The sequence below is a fragment of the Cyclopterus lumpus genome, chromosome 9 (genome assembly GCF_009769545.1).
Source record: "Cyclopterus lumpus isolate fCycLum1 chromosome 9, fCycLum1.pri, whole genome shotgun sequence".
Taxonomy (NCBI): Eukaryota; Metazoa; Chordata; class Actinopteri; order Perciformes; family Cyclopteridae; genus Cyclopterus; species Cyclopterus lumpus.
The window spans coordinates 15,248,428-15,271,260 of record NC_046974.1 but is presented as its reverse complement, the minus strand read 5'-3'; the positions used below and the strand labels follow the sequence as shown (position 1 = coordinate 15,271,260).

General features: G+C 42.8%; 2 protein-coding genes across 3 annotated transcripts in view; one reads left to right on the top strand and one right to left on the bottom strand.

The window, feature by feature from the left end:
- Nucleotides 1-22,833, bottom strand: part of slf1 (SMC5-SMC6 complex localization factor 1) — a 26,623-nt gene extending 3,790 nt beyond the window's left edge. The window contains exons 1-17 of one of the 2 annotated variants that reach the window (XM_034540702.1): nt 22,805-22,833; nt 22,110-22,221; nt 21,686-21,764; nt 21,310-21,535; nt 21,042-21,195; nt 20,781-20,906; nt 20,599-20,664; nt 19,948-20,094; nt 19,610-19,779; nt 19,290-19,424; nt 18,693-18,846; nt 18,383-18,551; nt 17,945-18,090; nt 17,170-17,279; nt 13,798-13,877; nt 9,682-9,774; nt 8,305-8,487 (exon numbers count right to left, since the gene is read on the bottom strand). In XM_034540702.1, the coding sequence (XP_034396593.1) occupies nt 8,305-8,487; nt 9,682-9,774; nt 13,798-13,877; nt 17,170-17,279; nt 17,945-18,090; nt 18,383-18,551; nt 18,693-18,846; nt 19,290-19,424; nt 19,610-19,779; nt 19,948-20,094; nt 20,599-20,664; nt 20,781-20,906; nt 21,042-21,195; nt 21,310-21,535; nt 21,686-21,764; nt 22,110-22,221; nt 22,805-22,818 (2,164 nt within the window). In that variant the 5' untranslated portion in view covers nt 22,819-22,833. The other variant, XM_034540703.1, reaches the window with a different exon arrangement.
- kiaa0825 (KIAA0825 ortholog) overlaps nt 22,214-22,833 on the top strand; it is a 105,394-nt gene continuing 104,774 nt past the window's right edge. The window contains exon 1 of the mRNA XM_034540695.1: nt 22,214-22,287. Coding sequence (XP_034396586.1) covers nt 22,270-22,287 — 18 coding nt within the window. The 5' untranslated portion in view covers nt 22,214-22,269. The remainder of the gene's footprint in view (nt 22,288-22,833) is intronic.

The window sequence follows — 22,833 nt, the reverse complement described above, 5'->3', positions numbered from 1 at the left end:
TTGAAAGGACCGGCCTCAGCCTTGGCTCTGCAAGGGGCCTTTAACCCTGTGCTACGAACCCAAGCACCCTGTGCAGTTTTTAAGCAAATGTGGAGAAAAGGGGAAAACATGGTTTACTTCTCCCACTCGTCCTTAATATTTCTCCTCCCCCTCCAATGTTGAAGCAGTTGTTTTCTTCAGCTGGTACTATACAGGAACATTTAAAGTACATATCAGTTGGAGAACACAGAAAGCAATACATAATGCACATATAAGTGCATGTGCGTGAACTACTTTTCCCTCACTCTCTTGAAATGCATGAATTCCATTCATCTCTTAAAGAATATGAAACTCAATATGTTCTTATTTTATGAGAAAATAGCTTGTCGCAGCAGAAACGATATGGAAGTTTAACAGAAATAGGGTACATTTAAGTGCCACTACAAGTCAGATCCCCCAATTACACAGAAATTACTTTAAAACAATCCCCAACAAAAACTCCACCAGAAATAAAACATCAGCAATGTGCTTCAGAGCTTTTATGTCCAATTCTACACACTGTCTCTCTGTTGTGTCTCAGCCACAGCTCTGTTCACTCACACACAAGATGCACATCATCAGCACAAGAGAAAGAAATGCAATATCGAGAAGTGCAGTTTTCCAGCATTCCCCTACGACATAGTGTCAAACCCCGCTGTCAGACAGGCTCCTACCAGAAGGATGACACTGGTGTGGGGGCCCCTGCAGCGCGGCCCTGGGCTCGGCTTGCCTGAAAGCCTGTACGACTGCATGTTTGATTGTAGATCTGTCTGCCTGAAAGCTAACTGTGCGTGTCGGTGTGTTTGTCACATTTGTATATTTACCTGATTGACTTTCCCCTTTATTTCTAATAAGTATTTTCTGCTAATATGGTTCAGCCTCTGGACAAGGGAATCACTTGTTATCAATTCTGGGATAAAACACACGCTCTAATGCTCCAGCAAACATCTCAACTGCACTTAATACAGACATCAACCATCATAGCGAAATTACACATTTTCATTTTTTACACAAAGTGCGAAATTACACATTTTCAGAACAGAAGACGTACAAATAGCATTGCGTGCTGTTTATAATGTAATACACACACACACTGTTATGAGACGAGAGGCTGGGGAACAGTTTTGGTGCAGGGACAGCGACTGAAGTGAATCCAGGTATTGGCGCTTGGTGTCAGATATGCTGCAGTAGAGATAAATACAACACCTGGGGGATTACATGGGAGCACAGGGTAATTACACCATACTTTATGTGTATGTGTGTGTGTGTGTGTGGGTGTGGGTGTGTGTGTGTGTACACGGATGTGAAAATGCCCCGCTAAGACCTCAGCTCTGAAGCTACAGCAGAGGGAGGAAATTCACATGCCGAGCATAAGCGACTGCCTGATGCACCAGCCAGATGCAGTCTGACTGCCACACTCTCACACACACACACACACACACACACACACACACACACACACACACACACACACACACACACACACACACACACACACACACACACACACACACACACACACACACACACACACACACACACACACACACACACACACACACACACACACACACACACACACACACACACACACAGACAGCCCTTTGGCCTTTAGAGGGCAGGCGAAGACAAGAAATATAAAAGTCAGAGTGGAGGAGGGGAAATTTGGCGCAAATAGAGGTTGGGAGGGGAGGGAAGGAAAGAAAGATGCAGTGCTCCCCCTCCTCTCTCCCTCTCTCTCTCTCTCTGGTCTGATGCTGTGGCTGAGGAAGACAAGCTGGGGAGCAAGCAGCTCCACAGCATGGTAAACATCCTCTCTCTCTCTCTCCCTTTCTTTCTCCCCTTGTTGCCTGAAAAAGAGAGGCAGGCTGAGTGTGTGAACTGCAGCCAGGGGCACGGCATCACATATCCACAGGGAGCTGCTAGCTAGCGACTAGAAACCACAGCAAAAACAACAAGGCCAACCAAGTGAAGCACCAAAGCAGCCAGCGGAGAGGCATCAGATGCAGGAAAAAAGAAAGAACAGTGAATACGCTACAATTCCTCTCTGCTATAGTAACAGTGTCTGAATGCTCAGTGATAAAATACTTTATTTAGAGTATAAAAAGCGGGGATGAAAAAGCCTGTGGAGGTTACATCAGATGAAGCAGTCATGTCAATCTCTCTGTATAATGTGGCCTCTGCTATATTTCCTTTCGGATTGAGCTTTAATTCTACTAATGACATTAAAGTCAGTGACAGGCTCTGACTTTTCAGTCACAGGTGAGCGCCATCTTAACAGGTTGTGTCTGATTTACGCGTCCCTGGTAAGGCACAGTTGGATCATAGCCTTTCGGAAGAGGTGGGGCAGATAAGGATAGGATGTAGCAACATGGGCACCAACTGCTAGCTTTGTGTAATCCCCTGCCACTCCATCACTTGTAGTGAGAGGGGTTATCAGTTATACTTTGATTTACTGGATGATGATCAGCAGTGAGCGATAAGCATCTTAAATAATCAGAGTGGAGCCCTACATAAACTCTTAACCGGTCTCCTCAATCAGAAAAGGCAAATCACTGCCATCAGCTGTTAGCTCTAATAATATGTCATGCACTGAATCATCATGTGCAAGCAAGTAAACGGTTTTCCTGTGATACAATTAACACGTACATTATTATTTTTGATAGAAGTAGTTTGACATTCTTTTTGAACAGGGAACTAGAGCTAGATAAAGATAGAATAAACAAATCGATTATGACTGGGAATTCAGCGTCTGCATAGCTCTTATGAGCACAACAACTTCATCCACATGTAACCCACTGGGTTTTATTTTTGTGGCAATGTTCAAGAAATGCAATGACATGTTGGTATTTGCCTGTACTTAAAGAGCTCTTTTTCGTGCTTAGTGCAACAGGCATGATGCAAAGGCAAGACGCAAAGACGTGGGTTTTATGCAGATGACGGAGGACAAGATGAGGTGTTAGTTAAATAGCGAAACTAAGAGTTTACAGCCACCCTAGCAGCTGTGAGGTTGCACTAAAAGGTGGTGAATTCTAAATTCAGAGCATATCTATGATTGAGTGATTGCCTCCACACAGCCAGCTGAGCCGGTCGGCATGAACGGTGCAAACAACAGCAAAAGTGCTGACTGAGCGAACAGTGTTTAACCTGGGGGGAACCAGAGGGGGGAGGACAATGCTGTGGGCCGGGACGGAGTTATCGGGGCTAACTGCAGTGTGGCCAAATCTTTACACGCACACAGAGAGGAACCGGGAGAGGAGATTTTGTACAACTCTTTACGAGTGTCAGTCAGTCAGTAAGCAATCTTGGAACCCGTTGTCTCCTGGTCTGACAACAGATAAGCCTTTGGGGATCCAGTGAAGCCAGCGGACATTCTGGCCAAGACGACCTTCTCCATGCGCTCCAGTCTGGTTACAGTCTCATTCGAATCCTGAAACGCGAGACTCGAGTTGACAGACGACTTGTGCGACAAGCAAAGCTAATCGATTGACTAGTGACTTTTGCATTATTCTGACTTCTGCCTCTTTTGCTCTCCACACAGACTGTGGAGAGCATTCAACCAAATACTGCTCGAACACGATTAGTCAATACTACAAATACTACAAACGGAAAACACAATGTGTTTCAGATCACAAGTTTGTATATGAAAGCATAATCTGTTTATGGAGATTAGTCAGTGAGAGAAACAGATCTCAGTCAAATATATGTAAGACCCCTCTGCCGTCTTAACGCGAGAATCACTCCCTTGTGGCCATTGGGGTTGAGCCTCTGTAAGCATGTGCATTCAAACGGAGATGGGATGGGAGAGGACGATGACAACCCAAGCTGTCCATTTTTTCTCAAACTTGCGGCCATTAATTACCAATATTGCTCTTCACTTGCTACTAAATTAGACTTCAGGGTTTTCCTTTTTAGTGAAACAAAAGTGTGCAATAATGATCTCAAATACATTACAACGAAATGTAAAAAGGAATTCGCCAATATGGGCCTCTAAACTAATCTATTGTCTAAACAGGTTTACTATGAAAAATAGTCCGCTGATTCAATCATATTATTTAATATTCTATTAATGTTTATGGCAAAGTTAAACGTTGGAACTTCAGACTCACTTAACCTTCATGTTGAACGACTAACTGCTCCCACAGTACGCAGCATTCTTACTGCTGCTCCACACTAAAAGTTACAACAGGCTACAAACGCTTCGGGTTTAGCTTCTCATTGAAAATATGACATAAGAAAACACTCAACTGCTCAGGGAGTTCTACCATTGGATGCTGAGTTAATCTTCATGGCCAATAACACAACATCTTCTCTGTCTTGTGACCATGTAGTTGTTTTATTTCAATAGGCCAGGACAAAAGAAGTAAATGTAACCTTGAAATTGGGCTCTGCAGATGAAGGAGCGTGTTAATGCGACTTTTCTTTTTGACACTTATTGACACCAAATTTACCACTCTTAAATCAGTCCTTACGAATAAATATATGAAATGAAACTTATGTTGAACCTTTTGACAAAAAGGACAGCAAAAAACATGAAAATACTTAGAAGATAATGCTCCTTGGCTTCTGCCCTTTCCTTCTCACTGAAGCTAGCTCCCTGAGGCCTTCATGATCAACAAATGCTGCAGCGGTTTCAAAAGAAGAAAAAGGGCAAGACGGGTACACTATAAAACTGAATAAAAAGCCAGCAAAAAATTGATGAATTGATGAAAAAATTGCAAAATCACATCATTCCTTTAATCCTACATGGTCCTCATCTGTATAAAACATAGGGCTCATCTAAAAAAGGAGTCTTTCCCTCCTTTAGAAGAACGACCCGGGAGACTGCTGGATTGAGCTCTAGACTTAATCCTGGCAACCACCCCAAAGCACAGAAAGAAAGGTTGGGGGGTGGACGGCGAGAGAGAGCGAGAGAGAGAGAGAGGAGCAGAATCTATTCAAAAATTCCCAGCGAGGAAAGTCCTTGAAATATAGCCTGGAGAAACCAGCAGTTGAAACATTAACACACCTGAGTGAAGCCGAAGGCTCCAAACACAGCCTCACCTCTAATGGTACGAGTGCTCTGCTCCTCGGAGTTGCCAGTTCGGGACCCACAGGGAAATAAGTACTGAGCAGAATGAACTTTCTTTAGCGTGTTGACAGCGAGGAAGCCCAAGTGTGTCTAAAGCTCTACCTGTGTGCGTGTGTGTATCTATGACAGAGATAGACAAACTGACAGAGACAAGCCATGACTGTCGGCAGTGGTCCGTGGGGACTGTGCGTTTCCCGTGCCACTGAGCAAATGACATCTTTCTGCTCCACGAACACTCGTTCACATTAAGATCTGCAGGGACCGTGAGATGCTGTGCATAAACCGACCGCGTGTGTGTTTGTGTACAAGAGATGCACACAAATCCAATGAGGGAATGTAAAAGGCAGTCAAGTCGCAACTCTCTTGCCCTCTCGGAACTTACTTAACTCGAGCCAAACAATTAGACAAACAAGAAACAAACAAAAAAACACTTTTACATATACCTGAAACATTTTTTCCCCTCCAAGCAACTAAATAGGTTTGTGTGTGTATGTGTTTACCAGTCGAGGTGGACTTGCTGTGCTTACTAACACGGTGGGCTGTATTGAGAGGATGCCATCAGCGATTACGGTCACAGGGCCGAGTGGTGACAGCTTAAAGGCTCTTTTCTTTATTTCTCCACCCCCTTTGCTCACTGACACGCCCCCTCTGTGCATGTGTGTGCATGTGTGTGCGTGTGTGTGTGTGTGTGTGTGTGTGTGTGTGTGTGTGTTTGCCAGGTCTGAACTGCACAGCTAAAGGCTCCAGGTCATTTTCCATTCCAATCAGGCGTACCGGCTGCCCTGGCCACCCTGCAAAATGTTAACCCTCCTCACAGCTGAGGAGGGGCACAGGAAAGCGTCAGCGAACCCACACATACTTAATTACAAGCCAGCATACGCTCATTACAGCATTTGAGATTCAAGAAAATATTTGTGCACATACACCAAAATATATAGCCAAGAACACTTCCATACGGTATAAAGACGAGAGAGACACACACACACCCACACACACACACCCACACACACACACACACACACACACACACACAGGGCGGCCTTGGGCAACGGGAGGAGGGGAGGAGAGCAGAGTCAGCCTTGCCCTCAGCCATGGCATCCTTTCCTTGCCAGCTCCATAAGCCTGGAGGGACTGAGGTAGAGGGGGTAGGGGTGGGATACATCCATTCTTCCCCCCTACAATTCACCCCTGAAAATGCTCACGCACACACAGACACACAGAGCCCGGGCCTCCCAGCAGACAGGCTTACAAAGGGGTGAGATCACTCCCAAATAAAGGCTTTGTTGGTGTGCCAGTGTCAGTGTTGCCCTCTCTGGCCTACCAGAACCTTGGCAGCTAGGTTCAGCCTTTCTGTTGGAAACAGCAGGGTGAATGCCTCAATGGAAAATATAGTTTCAGGAGGTGTAGCAGGCACTAAGAAGAATACAACACAGGAATATAAGAAATAAAGACAGAGAGGAATGGAAATGCATCTAGCCCTGTGAAGAAACCTGGGCTAGACAGCAGGCCAGACGTCTGCTGCAGACACACACTCGCTCGCGCTTTATCTTCTAATTTTACAGATAGCTGCTTCTTCATCTGACCTCTGTTAATTGTCTCTCCCTCTTGTTACTGAGGATGGGAGAAAAAAAATGGAGCGCTCTCTTGTTTCCTCTCCGGGACTAAACAATCCCAGTCTAATTTATTTTTTGAGGACAGGATATGTACATGTGTTAATGGGAAAGTTGAATCAAATTAACTATAATTAGTCAAACTGAGAGGTGAGCAGAGGTAGAAGTACAGTATGTTACATGAGAGACTTGTTCAATGCTGGCAAATGGCACCTCTCCCCAAAAACACAAACACCTGGTGCACGCAACCAGCGACGCCCCACCCAACCCCCCTCTCCTGAGCTCCGTCACCCGTCACACTCGCTTCAAACCTCCTGAGCTCAGACTGTATGTGGCATGCAAACATGCCCACACACAAACTAGTTGTGTTGTGACACATTTCCACAAAAACCTGCGTGTGAATATCGCAAGCGGCGGATCCTGACTCCTCTAATCTCGTCAAAATGACATTAACAGACATCTCATGAACTGATGCTGTAATCTGTTTGGACAGAGACTGCAGTGCAGGATTGCATGAGAATTATGAAGACAAGCAGTGGGGGCAGAGGGGTATAGATGGTCTACAAATCATACAGCGAAGAAGCAGACAATCGCTATGGCCTCGGGGATCTAGAACCAATTTGCTTTGTCTTGCCTGCAACACATAATGCTTTTTGTTTTGTAGGTAACCATAAAAGACGATCAGACAACATACACAAATTGTAGCTTTAAAAAGGGATATTCCAGAGATACATCCTACCATTTAGTCTTAAGTATGGATCAAGCCCAATAAACTCTCGAGCCTACATTTCCTATATTGCAAATGAATACCATCTTTGGTTTGATCATCCAATGGACGATGGGTCCCTGTAAAAGCCCCGCCATAAACAGGTCCCTCACTCTAGTAGGAGGCCAGTCAAGCTAAAACTGGCCCCGCTAATAAGGTCGAAAGCAGCATTCAATCAGTCAGTAAGCTCCGCTGCATTTGTTGCCAATATTAAATTGAAAGCTTGTCTCGGCTACAGCAGCAGTGACATGCAGCCCATCACTGCAGTAAATCATTAGCTAAATGGCTAATTCTACAGATTAGCTTTCTTGGCAGCCAACTGGCTGCACAAGTTAAAGGTGTTTTATTTTAACATTATGTGATTCCATCAACGTGACGGGAACCATTTGGTTTAATGAATCGCTTCAAGGAAGATGGATTATATGAAGACTTATAAAACAGTTGAGTGTATCCCATTCCCTTAGGAAATATATACATGGAACATACATTTGGAGTGGCAATTTCTAATTGAACTTTCCTGAGTAATGACATAGACAACATACAAGCACCAAGACCAATATCAGTGTCACAGTTTTAACTAACCTGAAATTAAAGACTAATTTTGTCCTATTCTGATTGGGTGAGCCACATTACATACACAAAGGTGTTAATTAAGTGATGTGCCGCTTAGCAACCACTTTTAAGATAAATATAATATATTATAACATTTCACTATTATTAAGGTATTAAAAACATAAAATGTGGGTAATTTATTTTTAAACAGTTTTAGCTCCATCTTATGCCGTCAGCTCACAGTCTAAAACACTGAGTCTCCGGGTGTATTGGTGAAGTTCACTCACCTGCATGCTCCAGTAGCATTTTGGCGATGTCCATGTGTCCGTTTAGCACAGCGTCGTGAAGTGGGCTGACTCCACCCACCTGGTTATTTAGTACAGGGGCAGGGCAGTGACGTAGCAAAGCCTCCACACATGCAGTGCTGCCATGGTTGCTTGCTTCATGCAGAGGTGTCCAGCCTGCATGGTCTGCATGGTCAAAAAAACAAGCACACAAACAAGGGTGTAACCTTTTATTATGGTTTTTAAAAAAAGGTAAAAAATACACTATAAAATCGTTTCTTTCTGTCAAGGATTTTCATGGAAGATTAGTGATGTTTGGTAAAGTGTGTGGATCAAGCAGATATGTACATCTCTCACAGTATGTTACAGTATTAGACAGTTTGGATACTGACTGGAGAGTCATTTAAAGTAAAGAGACTTGTGGCCTCAGTGGCAACTCTTGTGGCAAAGTTGTTGGTTAGCGCTCATAGCTAACAACTCGAGCAGCAAATAAGCTAGCGGGGCTAACTGGAGAACTCTGTGCTAACATTTTGAGAAATTGACAAGACGCCCTTAAAAGTGACTTAAAATTTTTTTTTAATAATCTAATTATAAATCTTTTTTTAAGACAAAAGACATTAACACAACTGAACTAAGGCTGCTGTGTTTTGAATCGCTATTTTATACGTGACTTTAGACTTTAGGTTACAAATACAAATCACCACATACTGTATGTACATATCGCCTCAGAATATCAGTATTTCTAAGAAATATTAAAACATTCGAGTCCATCCTGATTTACAGCGTTCGTTCCAAACTTAAAAATAGGATAGACATGTCCTCAATAATCAAAATTAGAAAATTTGGAGATCGAACATAGATCGGTTTTATCTGACAACCAAAAATGTTCTGCCTCAGTTAACTCGGGCCTCGTTCGGGGGACAGTGGTAATTTTACCATCTGCCTGGTCACATTTTAGACATCACCTCCTGCATATGCCCCTACCGAGATGCAAGCCAATTTAGGCTGCTATCAAAGGGCTATTACAAAAATCTGAGAAACAGCACAACATTTCCATAAAAGGAAGTCATTATATTTGACCTAAAAGGACAAAAGAAAGTCACTCTGAAATATCAAAAGGCATTCAATTCACTTAGCAAAGTCACATAAAGCTATAAATCTGAGCCGCCAAACCTTTCCAGATCTTTCTAGACACACCCTTTACATTTTAGCTAAAGGTTACCCTCACTGATGACGCATACGCACTCCTATTTCTTCTCACATCTCTCCCCCCCCCCCCATGTTAATCGCTCTTCGAAACCTTATAGCAAGCAGTGGGAGTGGAGTCAGATGACGTTGAGACAGAGGCTTCAGAGAAAAGGGAAAGCGTGAAAGTCTTACCTTTAACGTTGACGTCCGTGCCAGGAAGCGACAGGATCTGAAGCACCGTCTCCACTTGGTTCCTCTTGCAAGCTCTGTGGAGGAGGGTCTCTCCTTCGACCAGGACACACGCAACGGACAAACACACCCAAAAAAGAGAAGAGGCGGAAGAGATGAGAGCAATCTAAAATTAGGGTGTGCCCCGATGTCCTGCCCATTGTCCCTCTCCATATGGTGAACACACCAATGAAATACCACAGAAATGTCCCCAAACACCAAAGGAAAAAAACCTGACCTAAAAAAGTACGACCCGCCAATGAGAATGCGATTTAACAAGAGTGATAAAAAAAGGGGGGGAGATCTTTCAAGAGAAAAAAATGGGAGGAAAACAAATTAAAAATGGAGAGACTAATTTTTATAGACACAGAGATCCACTAACACCCGAGCCCAACAAAGTTAATACCGGGGCAGTCGGCGAGTAAATTAATGTAGAGGCGAGAATGTAGTCTTGCTTCCGGTCCGCTCGTCCCTATATTGTTACTTCAGAGGAAGTTATGGTAGACAGCCCACGCACAAAGCCTCGAAAAAGGATTCTTCACAGATCCAGAGTTCAAAAGCTCCGCTGGGCATTGCGAGGGTCACCACGTGATATTTAATCAGTAAACTACCAGTGAACAGGCGTGGAAAGAAAAATCAAGGATTCCATTTAAACACAATTTTCTTCTCCCCTCTTCCTTTTTTTTTCATTCTTTCCTATCTTTACCCGTCCCTCACTTTTTCCCCGATACAATATTAAACCGGGAATATATTAGCGGGCCATAGCCCCCTCTTTTCGTGTGTGGCTGAACTTCAGAGGGAAGTTAAAGGCCAAGCATGAGTGGTTCTGTGCTTGCCAGTATAATACAGGACTGAAAAGCCCATAATAAATGCTTTACTAGCTCTCTCCAGGACGCCTCGCCTGTACAGGGGCTCCACTCCAGCGCGCACAGACTGGGGGCAGAAAGGAGAGGGAGGGAGGAAACAGTGGGGCAAGAAAGAAGAAGCAGTGAAGAAGAGAGTGAAAGGGTTTCCAGCATTTCAAAGCATATGGGGGAAATATTGGAAATCCTGGATCCTATTCATTGGGAGGAATTCCTTTCTTCCAGGAGGTGTCTTTGAGGAAGCAGAAGACGCATTAAATGTCATCCACTGGTAGTAAAGAGGTTAAAGAGTGGAGAGAGGGGAGAAACAGGAAAATGGTTGGACTGATTATCAAAAAAAGCGACATTTATGTTCTCCCAATTAACGTGACGCAACAGCATACAATATCATATTTCTGAATATTCAATTGAATTGGCCATTTAAAAAGGTTTAAAAGTGTGATGGAATAATGCTGTTCTGAAGCCAACATCTACTGAAGAGCCTCGAAAAGATATTAGATACAAAATAAGTAACTCCATTTCTGTAAATATTCTAACTGTTCAGACACAAACAGGCTGATGAAGCAGACTGCAATTTATTTAAAGTACTTCGTCAGATCGTGTCTATTTGATTTTGATAATGCAACGCCGTGAAATACAACTGACTGAAATCACTAAAATAAGAGACTCAGCCAAAAGAACATCATTATCCAGTGCAAAAATAACTATTCTGATTTTCATGTAATAGTATGTCAGTGCAAAAGTAATTTTAACTCACATGTAAAAGCACCGTTGTTTGAAAGCGTAACATCAGAAAGCAGACACTGGTGACTGTACAGTATCAGCACCAGAAACAATAAGGAGGTCAATCAATGAAGCTGATATTCCCAATCTAAAAATCAAAAACACCCACACAGAGAGTGGAGCCCAGTCCAAACTACAGTCCCTAATGAGTAAGTTGTACAGTTTGGCACGTCAGTGTTCTACATGGGCTGCTCTGCTATTACCACGCTCTAAAACGCTGTGATAAAACCTCCATTCCACTACAGCCCATATGTACACATCCTCACAAATGCCAGGGCCAATCCACGCACTGTTAAATCACTTTAATGGCTCCAATTTGGACACAACGCCTCTATTATAGGGGTAATTGCATGCTCAGCATTTACAAGCACGGAAAGGATAAATCCGCCTGTCCTTTTCCATAAATCCCCTGTTTCACACTTTAATAGAAAAGTGAAATGTGTGTGTTGCTCTTTATATCCCTCAGTCTGCTTGCTACACTCCTCTAAGGTGTCACTTGGCCCACTGATCCCTGGACCGAAAAAGCTGCTGGAACCCAGTAACAATGCTATTTGTGAGGAATGTGTTATAAAAAGGGATTCAGTGCTAGTCATTGGATAGAGTTTAAACTATTTGAAGACTGCTGTTGCTGGGTCTAATTCCCCCAAACTGAGATTATTGCAGTGCCTCCACATGTGTTACCGGCATTGACGTAGGTGACTATAATTGTACATTCCATTGGTGAAGATTTTAATATAGGATACTTCAATTTAATGAATCAAAAACAGCAACAGAGCCCCCCTCTGTACCAACAAGAAGTAATAAGACACACACGCAGTAGGACTGTTGTGACTGACGAGGTACAGATCGGAATCAATGTTCACTACAAAACCACTGGTTAGAAAAACAGATCATAAAATAGACTGTGCAATTAAATTAACATCAATGAGCTTTTACTGCCCAATTTGCACTGCCAGACTCCTGAAGTAGTTTACGGACCAGTCTCGCCCAATGCAACTCCAGATAGCCTTACCGACTAAAATGAGAGTTACGTAGTTTTGTTACAATGTGCTTGGGATGGTTGGACTTACATAAAGTGAACAAACTCCATGAAAAAGGTATGGGACAACTTACACCTTTTTCAAAAGTAACAGACGACCCTGATTGTGTTGAACATGGAAAATAATTACACTTTGATCATTTTGTAAAGCAGCAACTTTTAACAAAGTTATTTCTGATTGCTGGTAACCTGGAGTGCCTTCACATTCCCAAGAACAAAGAACATAGCTTTTGAACTATGCTGCGTGAATGTTGACTTGTATAATAATAGCTTCTTTCAGTATGACATGAAGCTAAAAGCAAACAGATTTCAAGCGACCAAAAAACACACAGCAGTTCTTGTTTGACGATCTACATACAGTATATTCAGACTGATTTGGAATGAAATCTCGGCAGAGCCTCCAGAAGGAGATATGGAACTGGAAAAAAAACAGAAGTTCATTCCAAATCCCTCAACCCCTCTCCGCTACTTTGACAAAGATACTGAGGTTCCAGGAGGCGAGACAGATGCTCCAAAGCAAAGAAATGCAGCATATAAGAAAGCAAGCTTACATATGTGGGTGAAAAAGCCTGAGAGAGAAAGAGAGATGGGGAGAGAGAGAATGGGATGAGAGGGCGAGAGGGGAGGATACTGTGCCGATGGTTCATCAAAAATTAATGTCGACCGCATCGGTATAGAGATCACGTAGTGGAAAAACAACACATGCCAACAGCCTTGAGTCTCCTGCCTCAGCCCTCCCCCACTCCCTCCTTTGCACCGGCACAGGCCCTTTCTGATCAGGTGGAGGGGGAGATATGAGCTCTGACACCTTCAAGAGTTCACACAGAGTACTATGTCTCTAATTGCAGGAAGTTCCACCAATGCAGCCGCTGTATATCTGTGGCTTTACCCTAATTGCTCCATTTAATATCTCTAAAGTTTGATCTGAGGCGCATTGTGAGTATTAATATGTGTTATTGTATAAGGAAGCCATTATTTCTGTCCGCGCCATTTATTTATTTATCTATTACTTTTTTTAAAGATGAATAAGACATGAGGAAAAAAGCAAAACAAAGAGTGCAGCGATGAATTTCAATGCGAATAGAACAAGTGGCGGAGGAGGCGTTAGTAATACGGACCAAACTCTGAACATACACACAAATTATGCAGCTGAGTTGCCTTTACAGCTGACTAGATGGAAGCGTGGTCCGATGCAAATCAATCACTCTCTCCATATATTATGTGCTCTTCATTAAACTGAAAGTGATGACAGAGCTATCATGTGTGCCTCTTTACTGATGACCTAGTGCAGTGCATCAGTCCATTAAAAGTCCGCTCCTTGCAAATCTGCAGCGATATTGTCATGCAGCGGTGTGTGTGTGTGTGTGTGTGTGTGTATGCATGCATGTGCCGTACCTGCTGCGTTGACTCTGTTCAAACCTCTGGGGATGTTCTCTTTCTCCATGCTCGTTTCATTCACCAAAGAGCTCTGAGCACTGTGTGGAGACAAAGGTCAAAAGGGTTATGAGAAAATATGCATTTATTCGCATTTACATAAACAAGTCCAAAGTTTCAATGACTGACCAGCATGACAGCGCGGAGATCTAGTGGTACAGAAAGTGGAACGGGAATTACTGTACTGTGAAAAGTGCCATTAGCAAATGAAACCCCCGTGGCGTTGTATCATTTTATATGAAATCTGACAATATCTGTCAAACCCCTTCTGTGTTGGCCACACACAAACTTCACACACCCAATCCTCCATTCCCTTCTCCAAAGCACTTTTCCTCCCACTTAACGCCTCAAACGCAGAGACAGAGAATTCAATGTGAGCAAGCACATTAGGAGGAATAACTAGTAAAAGAAAGTGAAGCCTCTTCAAAGTAGTGGCGTGCTAATAGCTGTGGGCTGTCACTAGTCCTGTGAGTGGGTATAGAAGATCTGCCTGCATGAAGTCTGACAGGTGTCTGGAGTGTATATGTCTGTGCACGTGCACGTGCGCTACATTGAAGCGGAGTGCCATCCATATTACAGGGAAGAGGCTTGTTCCTTGGTAATTGGCTTGTTCAGTAGCCAGGAAGGAGCTCCCAGCAGTGAGGAGGAAACACACGTCCTGTCACGTTGCTTGTTATTAGCAGGGACAAGGCTGAGAAGAGATGAGACGAGCTCTCTGTGTGTGTGTGTGTGTGTGTGTGTGTGTGTGTGTGTGTGTGTGTGTGTTTGAGAGAGTCTATAAGAGTGTACCACTTCTTATCTCAAACCACTTCACCCAAGTGTCCCCTGTCCATATAGGCTGGCAGCAGTGGAGGTTGACAATACTTGGCTTGTACACACCCCAATCTTTCCTTCCCTCATGGTCTACTTTAGGAGGCCAGCATGCTGTCAGTGGCCCAGCTATCAATTCTGGGCCTGGGGCAGCACGTGCCTTGGAGGCCGAGTCTCAAGAAACTTGTGAGAAATACTGGAAGTAATGGGGAAGTGCATGTCGAATGCCAGAGAATTCTATGCATTACATTTTCCACTCGCTATAATTATACCTAAAAAGGTCAAACAAAAACGTCCCCTTTATTCACGGAGCTGTAGTAGTTACAGGCTTTTCTTAAATCCAGCTGATATTGACTATATTCAGGTCTGGTCAGAAGAGAAAAAGGCAAAGTAATGACATAGTTAAATGCTTTGAAAAGATAATAGCAGTACGCAGAGCTTGATTGACCGATGTGAGGTCCTGGGACAGGGATGTCGTATGTGTACAGATTGTAAAGCCCTCTGAGGCAAATTTGTAATTTGTGATTTTGGGCTATACAAAATAAACTGAATTGAATTGGTTAAGCCAGCAGGAGAAAAATGTTGTTTAATTACAGCTTCCCTTCTGCTAAAGGCACTCACTGCGGCCATCTAAAAAGTTGGTGTGTCCGCCTGGTTTGGCTTGGACGATGTCAGCCTGTTGGTGCGGAAGAAGCACACTTGCCATCTCACACACTACAGTGGCCTCAAGTCACAGTAAAACAGCCTAATGCGTTGTAACAGCCAGAAATGAAAGATAAAGGGGTCATGTGGCTCCTCTCAACCTTTATGACCTGCTCCTGCTCTTTTCGTGAATCCAATACCAAACATCTTGTCAGGATTGTGTCTTGTGTTCTACTGGCAGTTTGAAAAGATAGATAAACCTGATATTGAAACACCACGGTCACATTCATATTATTTAAAATCAGCCTTTTTTTAAAAATTTTGTTTTTAAGTCTTATCCTGTTAAGGACTATGAATCACTGACAAGTGCTCTAACAACAAATATAGTTACGGTCTTTATACAGCATATTTAAATTATTTGATTGAGTCATAGCAGCAACATATATTACAAAAACATGTATTGTAAATGCTTAGAAAGTGAGGAGTGTGCCAGGCTCATAAATGCTTCAACAGAAGACGTGTTAATTGATTAAGAGTGTCAACATCACTGGAAATATGTATATTATCATACATTCAAGCATGAAAAATGAGGAAACAAGATTTCCTTTTGGTTTGTGTTCTCAATTCATCACAGGCTTTGTCATTTTGATTTCATTCTTTCTTTCAGGGTCAAATGATTTTACATGCCCTTTGGCATTTCTTTATCTCATCTGCACAGATTGCATTCCTTGCTGTTTTCAGCTCCTCTCATGTATGTGTCAAAACAAACTAAACCCTTGAAACTGTGGGGAAAGCAGAAAGTACAAAGAGTAGAAAGCAGTGATGGAGGGAAGAGGGGATCGGGTCAACACATGAACCAGTAGCCTTCGCATGAACTTGCTCCCTGGTGGCTCCTCCCCTTCTGCAGGCCAACTACCTGCTGGTGGAGCAGCAGATGTCTGATACCAAGTATGGAGAGTGTGTGTGTGTGTTTGCATTCAGAGAGGGACTTAGTATGTGGAAGTAGATCAAGAGAGGTGAGGAAGGGGGGGGTGAAGGCTGAGAGCTGGTGGTCGTAAGGGAAGACACAAAGGCCTGATGGGATATCGTGGTCTGTCTATCTGTCGGATTCCTGTCCAATTCAGACTCATCACTGTGTGTGTGTGGGTGTGTGGGTGTGTGTGTGTGTGTGTGTGAGAGAGATGAGAGGGTCTAACCTCCCTATGCACCCCTCCTTTCAGCCAGCACACACTGATAGGATCAGACCTGGGCATGACCCATCACATGCCAACTCCTCACGCTCCGTCTGACCTCCATTTGCCTCTCTCCAGCTTTACCCCGGTCCCTCCATTCATGCATTCTCACCCTCAACCCACCCACACACACACTTTCATCCTCTCTCCAGGTGTTCCTTTGTTCCTTTTCACTCACATGTCTCATTGGGTCCGTACATTTTCACCCGTTTTGCCTTTAAATGTAAAGCACAATGGAGGCACAGTAGACTGCTGGTTGACTAGTTCTGCTACTTTAGACACACACAAGCTAAAAAACAAGATCCAAAAACAAATGAAAGACAGATGCAGCTAATTCATATGCACTTAAATGTGCACTATGCTTTTGGGAAAGCAACACACCACAATGATAGAGAAATTATTTCATTTCATACACTCACAGTGTTTACTGCTCAACTATATCTAAGGCAGTTAGCACCGAAATGAGAAAGTACCTACAGGGTCAAAAATAAGTTAGGTTGGTTTAAAGTCCAATCTAGACTAGACTATTGGCACGTGTGCAGCCCCCTCCTCTGCATCTATGTCTTCACAATGTTCTGCCTTAGGCTCTTATGAAAATGTGCCCTGAGAGTTGAACAGTGGTATAGACGGACAGCTGTGTGTATCTGACCTGCAGCCGATCCCCTGGCTGGTGCAGCTGTGGGAGGTGAGTCCAGTCCTGAGGCGAGCACCGGTGGGACTCTGAGCTAAATTTTCCAGAGCAGGTATGTAGGACAGCACCTGTCAGAGACATAAACACACGCACACACACGGTTAGACATTGCCACTCTGCAAGTGGATGTTTGTGTGTCTTTATGGGACTGAGGAGGCACAAAGACATCAACCGTGAGTGAGAACGCCAGATGTTCTACAACAAGGTAACACGATGGGTAAACTACATCAGCCATCTTTTTGTCTGTGACAAGAGAACTGTAATATAATATATACCAATTGTCATACTGCCAAGTTAACTAATGCAGAACATCTGTGTTGTTTTATTCCTTTTTATGGTAACACGAGAGCAAAGCGGAAAAATAAATCTAAATAATTAAAAGCAGCGTATAAATCTCAAAACAGTATTGCTGTAAATTTTGTATTTTCTATGTTTTACAAACATTGGTGTGTGTGTGTGTGCAGAATTGTAATACACTTAAAAATGTAAAGTGTTTTTCCAGTACACTAACTGAAAATGGCTGCCAAAATTTTAATTTTAGAAAATGACACTCAATGTCTTTATAACTTACTAAACTAAGCAGCACATGACTGTTGGGATTGACACAAGTAAGATGTGCATGCCTAAAATGATTACAAAGCCAGTCAATGACAACATGAATACAGGACCAATAAGGTTTCCGGTGAGTAGTTAATGGGAAATCGATTGAAGAACAAGACACAAAAACACCAACCATTTTCTTAAAGGAGAGGGGTTCATCTCCAACTGTGAATCCACTTCTGCAGCAAAGACTCCTAAATATGGCATCTGCTATCATCAACTTAAGTCTGGTAGAGCGAATCCTGACAACCAGCTCTGCCAGAACCTCTGGAGACACATCTACAGGTCAAAACAGAGGGAAAATCATCAGATACCACACTGTTAATGATTTCTGAACTGATTGAAAGAAAAAGAAAAGATGTCACATTAGTGCAGTATTTGTTTTTAAATACCAAAAGATGTAATAGTAATTATTCTGTTAAATATTGAGGTTGAATTACTTGTAAACTGTATTTCATTGCAATTTCTGGCGCAATATTTTGAACATTTGAACTACATAATTGGTCACATACAGACAACATGAAATAAAATAAAAGGAACATGAATATAAGGCGTTTTTTTTATTCCATACCCTGGCTGATGACAGCAAAGTGCTCTGCTAGGTCTTTTAGGCCCTTTTCCACCAGGTTCTGGTTCAGCTTGAAGTGCTGCTGACACCAGAACTCCACCAACACAGACAGGAGGTCCAGCAGAGTGTCGGCTAAATGCAGCTTCTGCCTCTCACCCCTCTCAGCGTAGTCCTTCAGGGAAGATCAACAAGTTAGCGCGCTTCAAGGAGGAGTTTTTTTGTTTTTCTGGTCCGATCACAAATCTGACCCCACCGGCAATTCTCTTGGATCATATAACCATCCAATGAGATGCATGAGTTCCACAATATTCACCTCAACGACAGCCTGTACTAAGAGCTGGGTTAGTTGTTTCACAGCTCGGGACAACAGCGTTGAGCGCTCCCACACAGTCCAGAAGGTACCATACAGCAAAGATCCTGAAGCTGAAGCCTGAGAGACTCCTGTTCCCTCAGGCAACACACACTCCCTGAGCAGGGCAGAAAAAGGCTTGGGTGAATGAAGTAAGAATAGAATGTAACAATTATTTATTGTGACAAAAACAGTGGCAGTAACATTTGATTCCACATGTGGTCAATATAACATGCAGTTTAGTTTAGTAAGTGACGGCAAATAGTTGCAGACTTGAGACTTTTCAAATCAATGCAAACTGAAAAGTATTACACATCTAGTCTCATTCAAGTCTTGTTCTTAAATCTTAAAAATAAGTTCCAACTCCTCTGTGATGCAGCACACATCATCTATGATTAGTTGAGGATTTATCCATTTAGTTACCAGGGAGAGTGCACATTAATCAACATTTTCAATTTCCACCTTAATGTTAACATGCCATTTGTAGGAAAACCCCTTCACGACTCTGTCCATGCAAGGAGGATTAAAAGCTTTGTTGGTGAACAGATATGTCCAAGTTACCCGGTGGTGACAGAGTGGAGTTCCCCCTGGAAGAGCTTGAGGAAAAATGCCAGGAGGTCACTATGGAAATGTAACAGTGTTGGCAGGGCTGGTCCAGGGAGCGGGTGACAAGTGACCTCACTAGACAGGCAGTAACTGAAGAAATACACAAATATAGAGAAACAATATTTCTATTACATTTTCAATAAATGTCCCAAATGCTTATTTAATACTTAAAGCAAGTTCTATTATTGGAAAAGAGGGTTGAAGTGTCTGTTTCCTAACATTTAAAATGCAAACAGAATAATTTGACAGGAAATCTCATGTGATATGAGCTTTACCTGATGGCTGTCTCTAGATAAGGCCACGGGCCCATTTTGCATCGAGGGCACTGCAACACCTTGGAAAAATATTTTTTCACTGTGCTGGGAGCCAGCCAGGGAGGGTTGGTGACAAGCAGGTTATACATGACCTGCAGGAAATTCCTCAGGAAGACAGATGTGGCGTTACCCTGTGACATAACAGACAACAAATGAGAATTGAGTGTTTTGGATATTAAAAAAAAAGTCAAATTACACTTTAGTCCAATGACGGTAATAAAAAAGGCAGCTACCCAAATTCTAAAAATGTAATAAAACAGATTATACTTTCATGCAGCATGCAGTAATTCTGGTCTTACCTGCTGTGCATATTCTAAGAGGGAGACCAGGTATGGCGCTGGTGGCAGCAGGCCTGGGAACATAGCACTTCTGATTGAGTCCAAGGCTTCAGTAAAGAGGCCACACTCTATCATACTACCAACATTGCTGAAGTCTGTTTCTGTAGCCTGGAGGAATAAACGAACAATGATGAAACGTAAGAGGTATATGGAAAGGAGGAGAGAACATTGCGCTCAAAGAGACGGACAGCAGAGCGAGGAGGGCAGAAGGGTAATGGAAATAGAAGGGTAATGGGCATCAAAAGTTCCTGCAGGTCATTTCTGACTGTCTGTTACTGGCAAATAGCATACGGATTCACAAAGTACAGAATGGAAACACATAAGCACTTATAATAGCAATCTGATGGAGATCCACTTGGGTAATGTACGGACAGGACAGTGGAGAGTATTGTTAATAGGCCTGCCAATCAAAACTCTCAGATCAGCTGACAGTGGTGGTTAAATTGGTGACCTGAGTATGATGCGCCCTTGCTCTAGATGTCACTTTCCATTGAAATGTATGACATAAAGGAAATTGAATGACCTGATCTTCTTGATGAAACACATATATATTTTAGAGATATGGCAGTGATCAAGGGTGGGGGAGGCGGGTGGGTATGTGCACTTGTCTACCTGGGACTGAGGCCGGTACGGGTCATGGTAACCCAGAAATTCAAGCAGGCCCAGTCTCGGCCGGCCCTATAGCAAAAGACCCCATTAACAATGTAGAATACATACAACACTGGGGACAAAAGGTCATTCAAGTTGGCAGAATGTAGACTAACAGCTTTCAACACAAGCAAACACATACACACCTCTTGTTTGATGACATAGTCCCGTAGCTCTTTCTCCAGCTTAGAGAAGTCCACATCAACAAAACTGTCCTTTGTCTCTTCTGGATCATCTTTCATTATGTTGAACTTCATATCCACACAGTGGCTCTGCCAAAGAAAAGAAACGGCCAATATATATTTATTTTTAAATTGTTTAAGTAATAGGTCTGAACAACTAATCTGAAGTCAAATAAAAGCCTTAAATAAAAATATAAAAAATAAAAATAAATTAGTCTGACTTACCCCAAAGAGGTGCTGGACAATGTGGCTTACAGGGTAGCATGGAGCATTGTGGGATTTTGAGTCCTCGGTGACAGGTTTAGCCATGACATGAGTGACAGAGGCATGAGTGGGAGGAGGGCAGTGGTATACTTTGGCCCGGCCTGCTTTTAGGAGCCTGGGAAATATTAAAGTAGGACTCATTGAGTATCATGCTCTGCAAGATTGTATTCATGTACGGATAGATTGTTGTGATTGTTGTGCGTTAAAGTACTTTTGTGTAGCCCCTTACCGTTTGAACATGGCCCTGCGGGTGGGCTCTTGGACCATCAGAAGAACCCTCCAGCCTTGGAAGGCCCCGGTTAGCCTCCCACTAGCCACCTTCTCCCTCCACTGCCTGACAGGGTAGATGGAAGACGCGACACCTGTGGAAATGGCAATTTCATAGGGTCCCTCCGTGAGCCAGGAACCATTCTTAAAACTGGCCAGCACATATTCTGGAGTCACAACCCACTTTCCTGGTAGGGGAATGAGAGAACAAGGGCGTCAAATAACGAGAGCTTCAGTAAAGCATTGGAAGTAGTTCAGTTAGACAAGCAGTCTTGATATAGTCATGGGGATCAGATATTAGTCATTTTTCAGCATTAATAACAATCATAGTGACTGACCTGCAGCACAGGCTGCCAAAAACTTCTCGCTGGACAAAACCTGAGGGATTATGAGATGGGTGGAGGCATGCTGATAGACCTAGAAGATGATGTAACAGACAACAATAAATGGCAGACGACCAGACCTAGGTTTCCATATAAGAAGATAAACGATATGCAGTGTGATAATCATGACATAACTGGATTAATAATAATAATAATATCAAACTGTCTCCCAATCCCACCTGTGAGAATAACGCTGCATATATATACTACTCTTGAATTCACTAGTAGGTATTTGAATCCCACATAACTATCATAAATGTTGTTTTAAAAATAAAACTACAGTAGTTTATCAGTTGTATTTAAAGTATGAACACATGCCTGACAGGAGCTGCAAACATTTACCTTTTGCCAAACTATTTTATAGCCCTACAAAACTTACTGAGCTGCCAATGTATTTTCCACCCAGCTGGTGGATTATCTTGACCAAAACTCTCTTCTTATCCCGGATCTTAATCCCAGAAATCTGGAAGACGTGCGTGCAGCTTGCCATCCTGACAACAACAATGAAGACGAGACAACATGAGGCTACGGTCTAGAACATGTACATTACAAATGAGGTAAACTCATCCCATTGACTAGAGAACATAATGCTGCAATTCTTGATGACTTGGATTGCCTGCAAATTAACCCTACTGTAAACATAGGAACGGGACTTAAACTCGGTAATGGCACACAGCTCGAGACCAAGTTACTTGCATACAAACAAAACAATTTGAGTCATCTAAATCGTTCTCCTATATGAACTGTTTGAGATAGATGTGTAACTTCACAGTGTCAGGGTTAACTAAATTGCCGAAGAGCTGCGTTGGTTCTTGTTTATTCACCGGTATATATTGATGTTTTCTAAACACAGTTGACTTATGGTACCTTTCCTCATTCCACTGATGATCACTCCTAGTGTGTACGGCCGCGCCAAAACTCTGATACCGACATCCAATGTCGTGAGCAGTTTTGTATCAGTGATTGGCTGCTTCTTTCAAATATATGATCAACGTCACCCCGACTTTGCTCAGTATTAATAAAAGTGCAATATATATATATATATATGTATACTAAATCCTGAAGCAAACTCACCGCTCAACCGTCATGCGTTGACAGCTTTG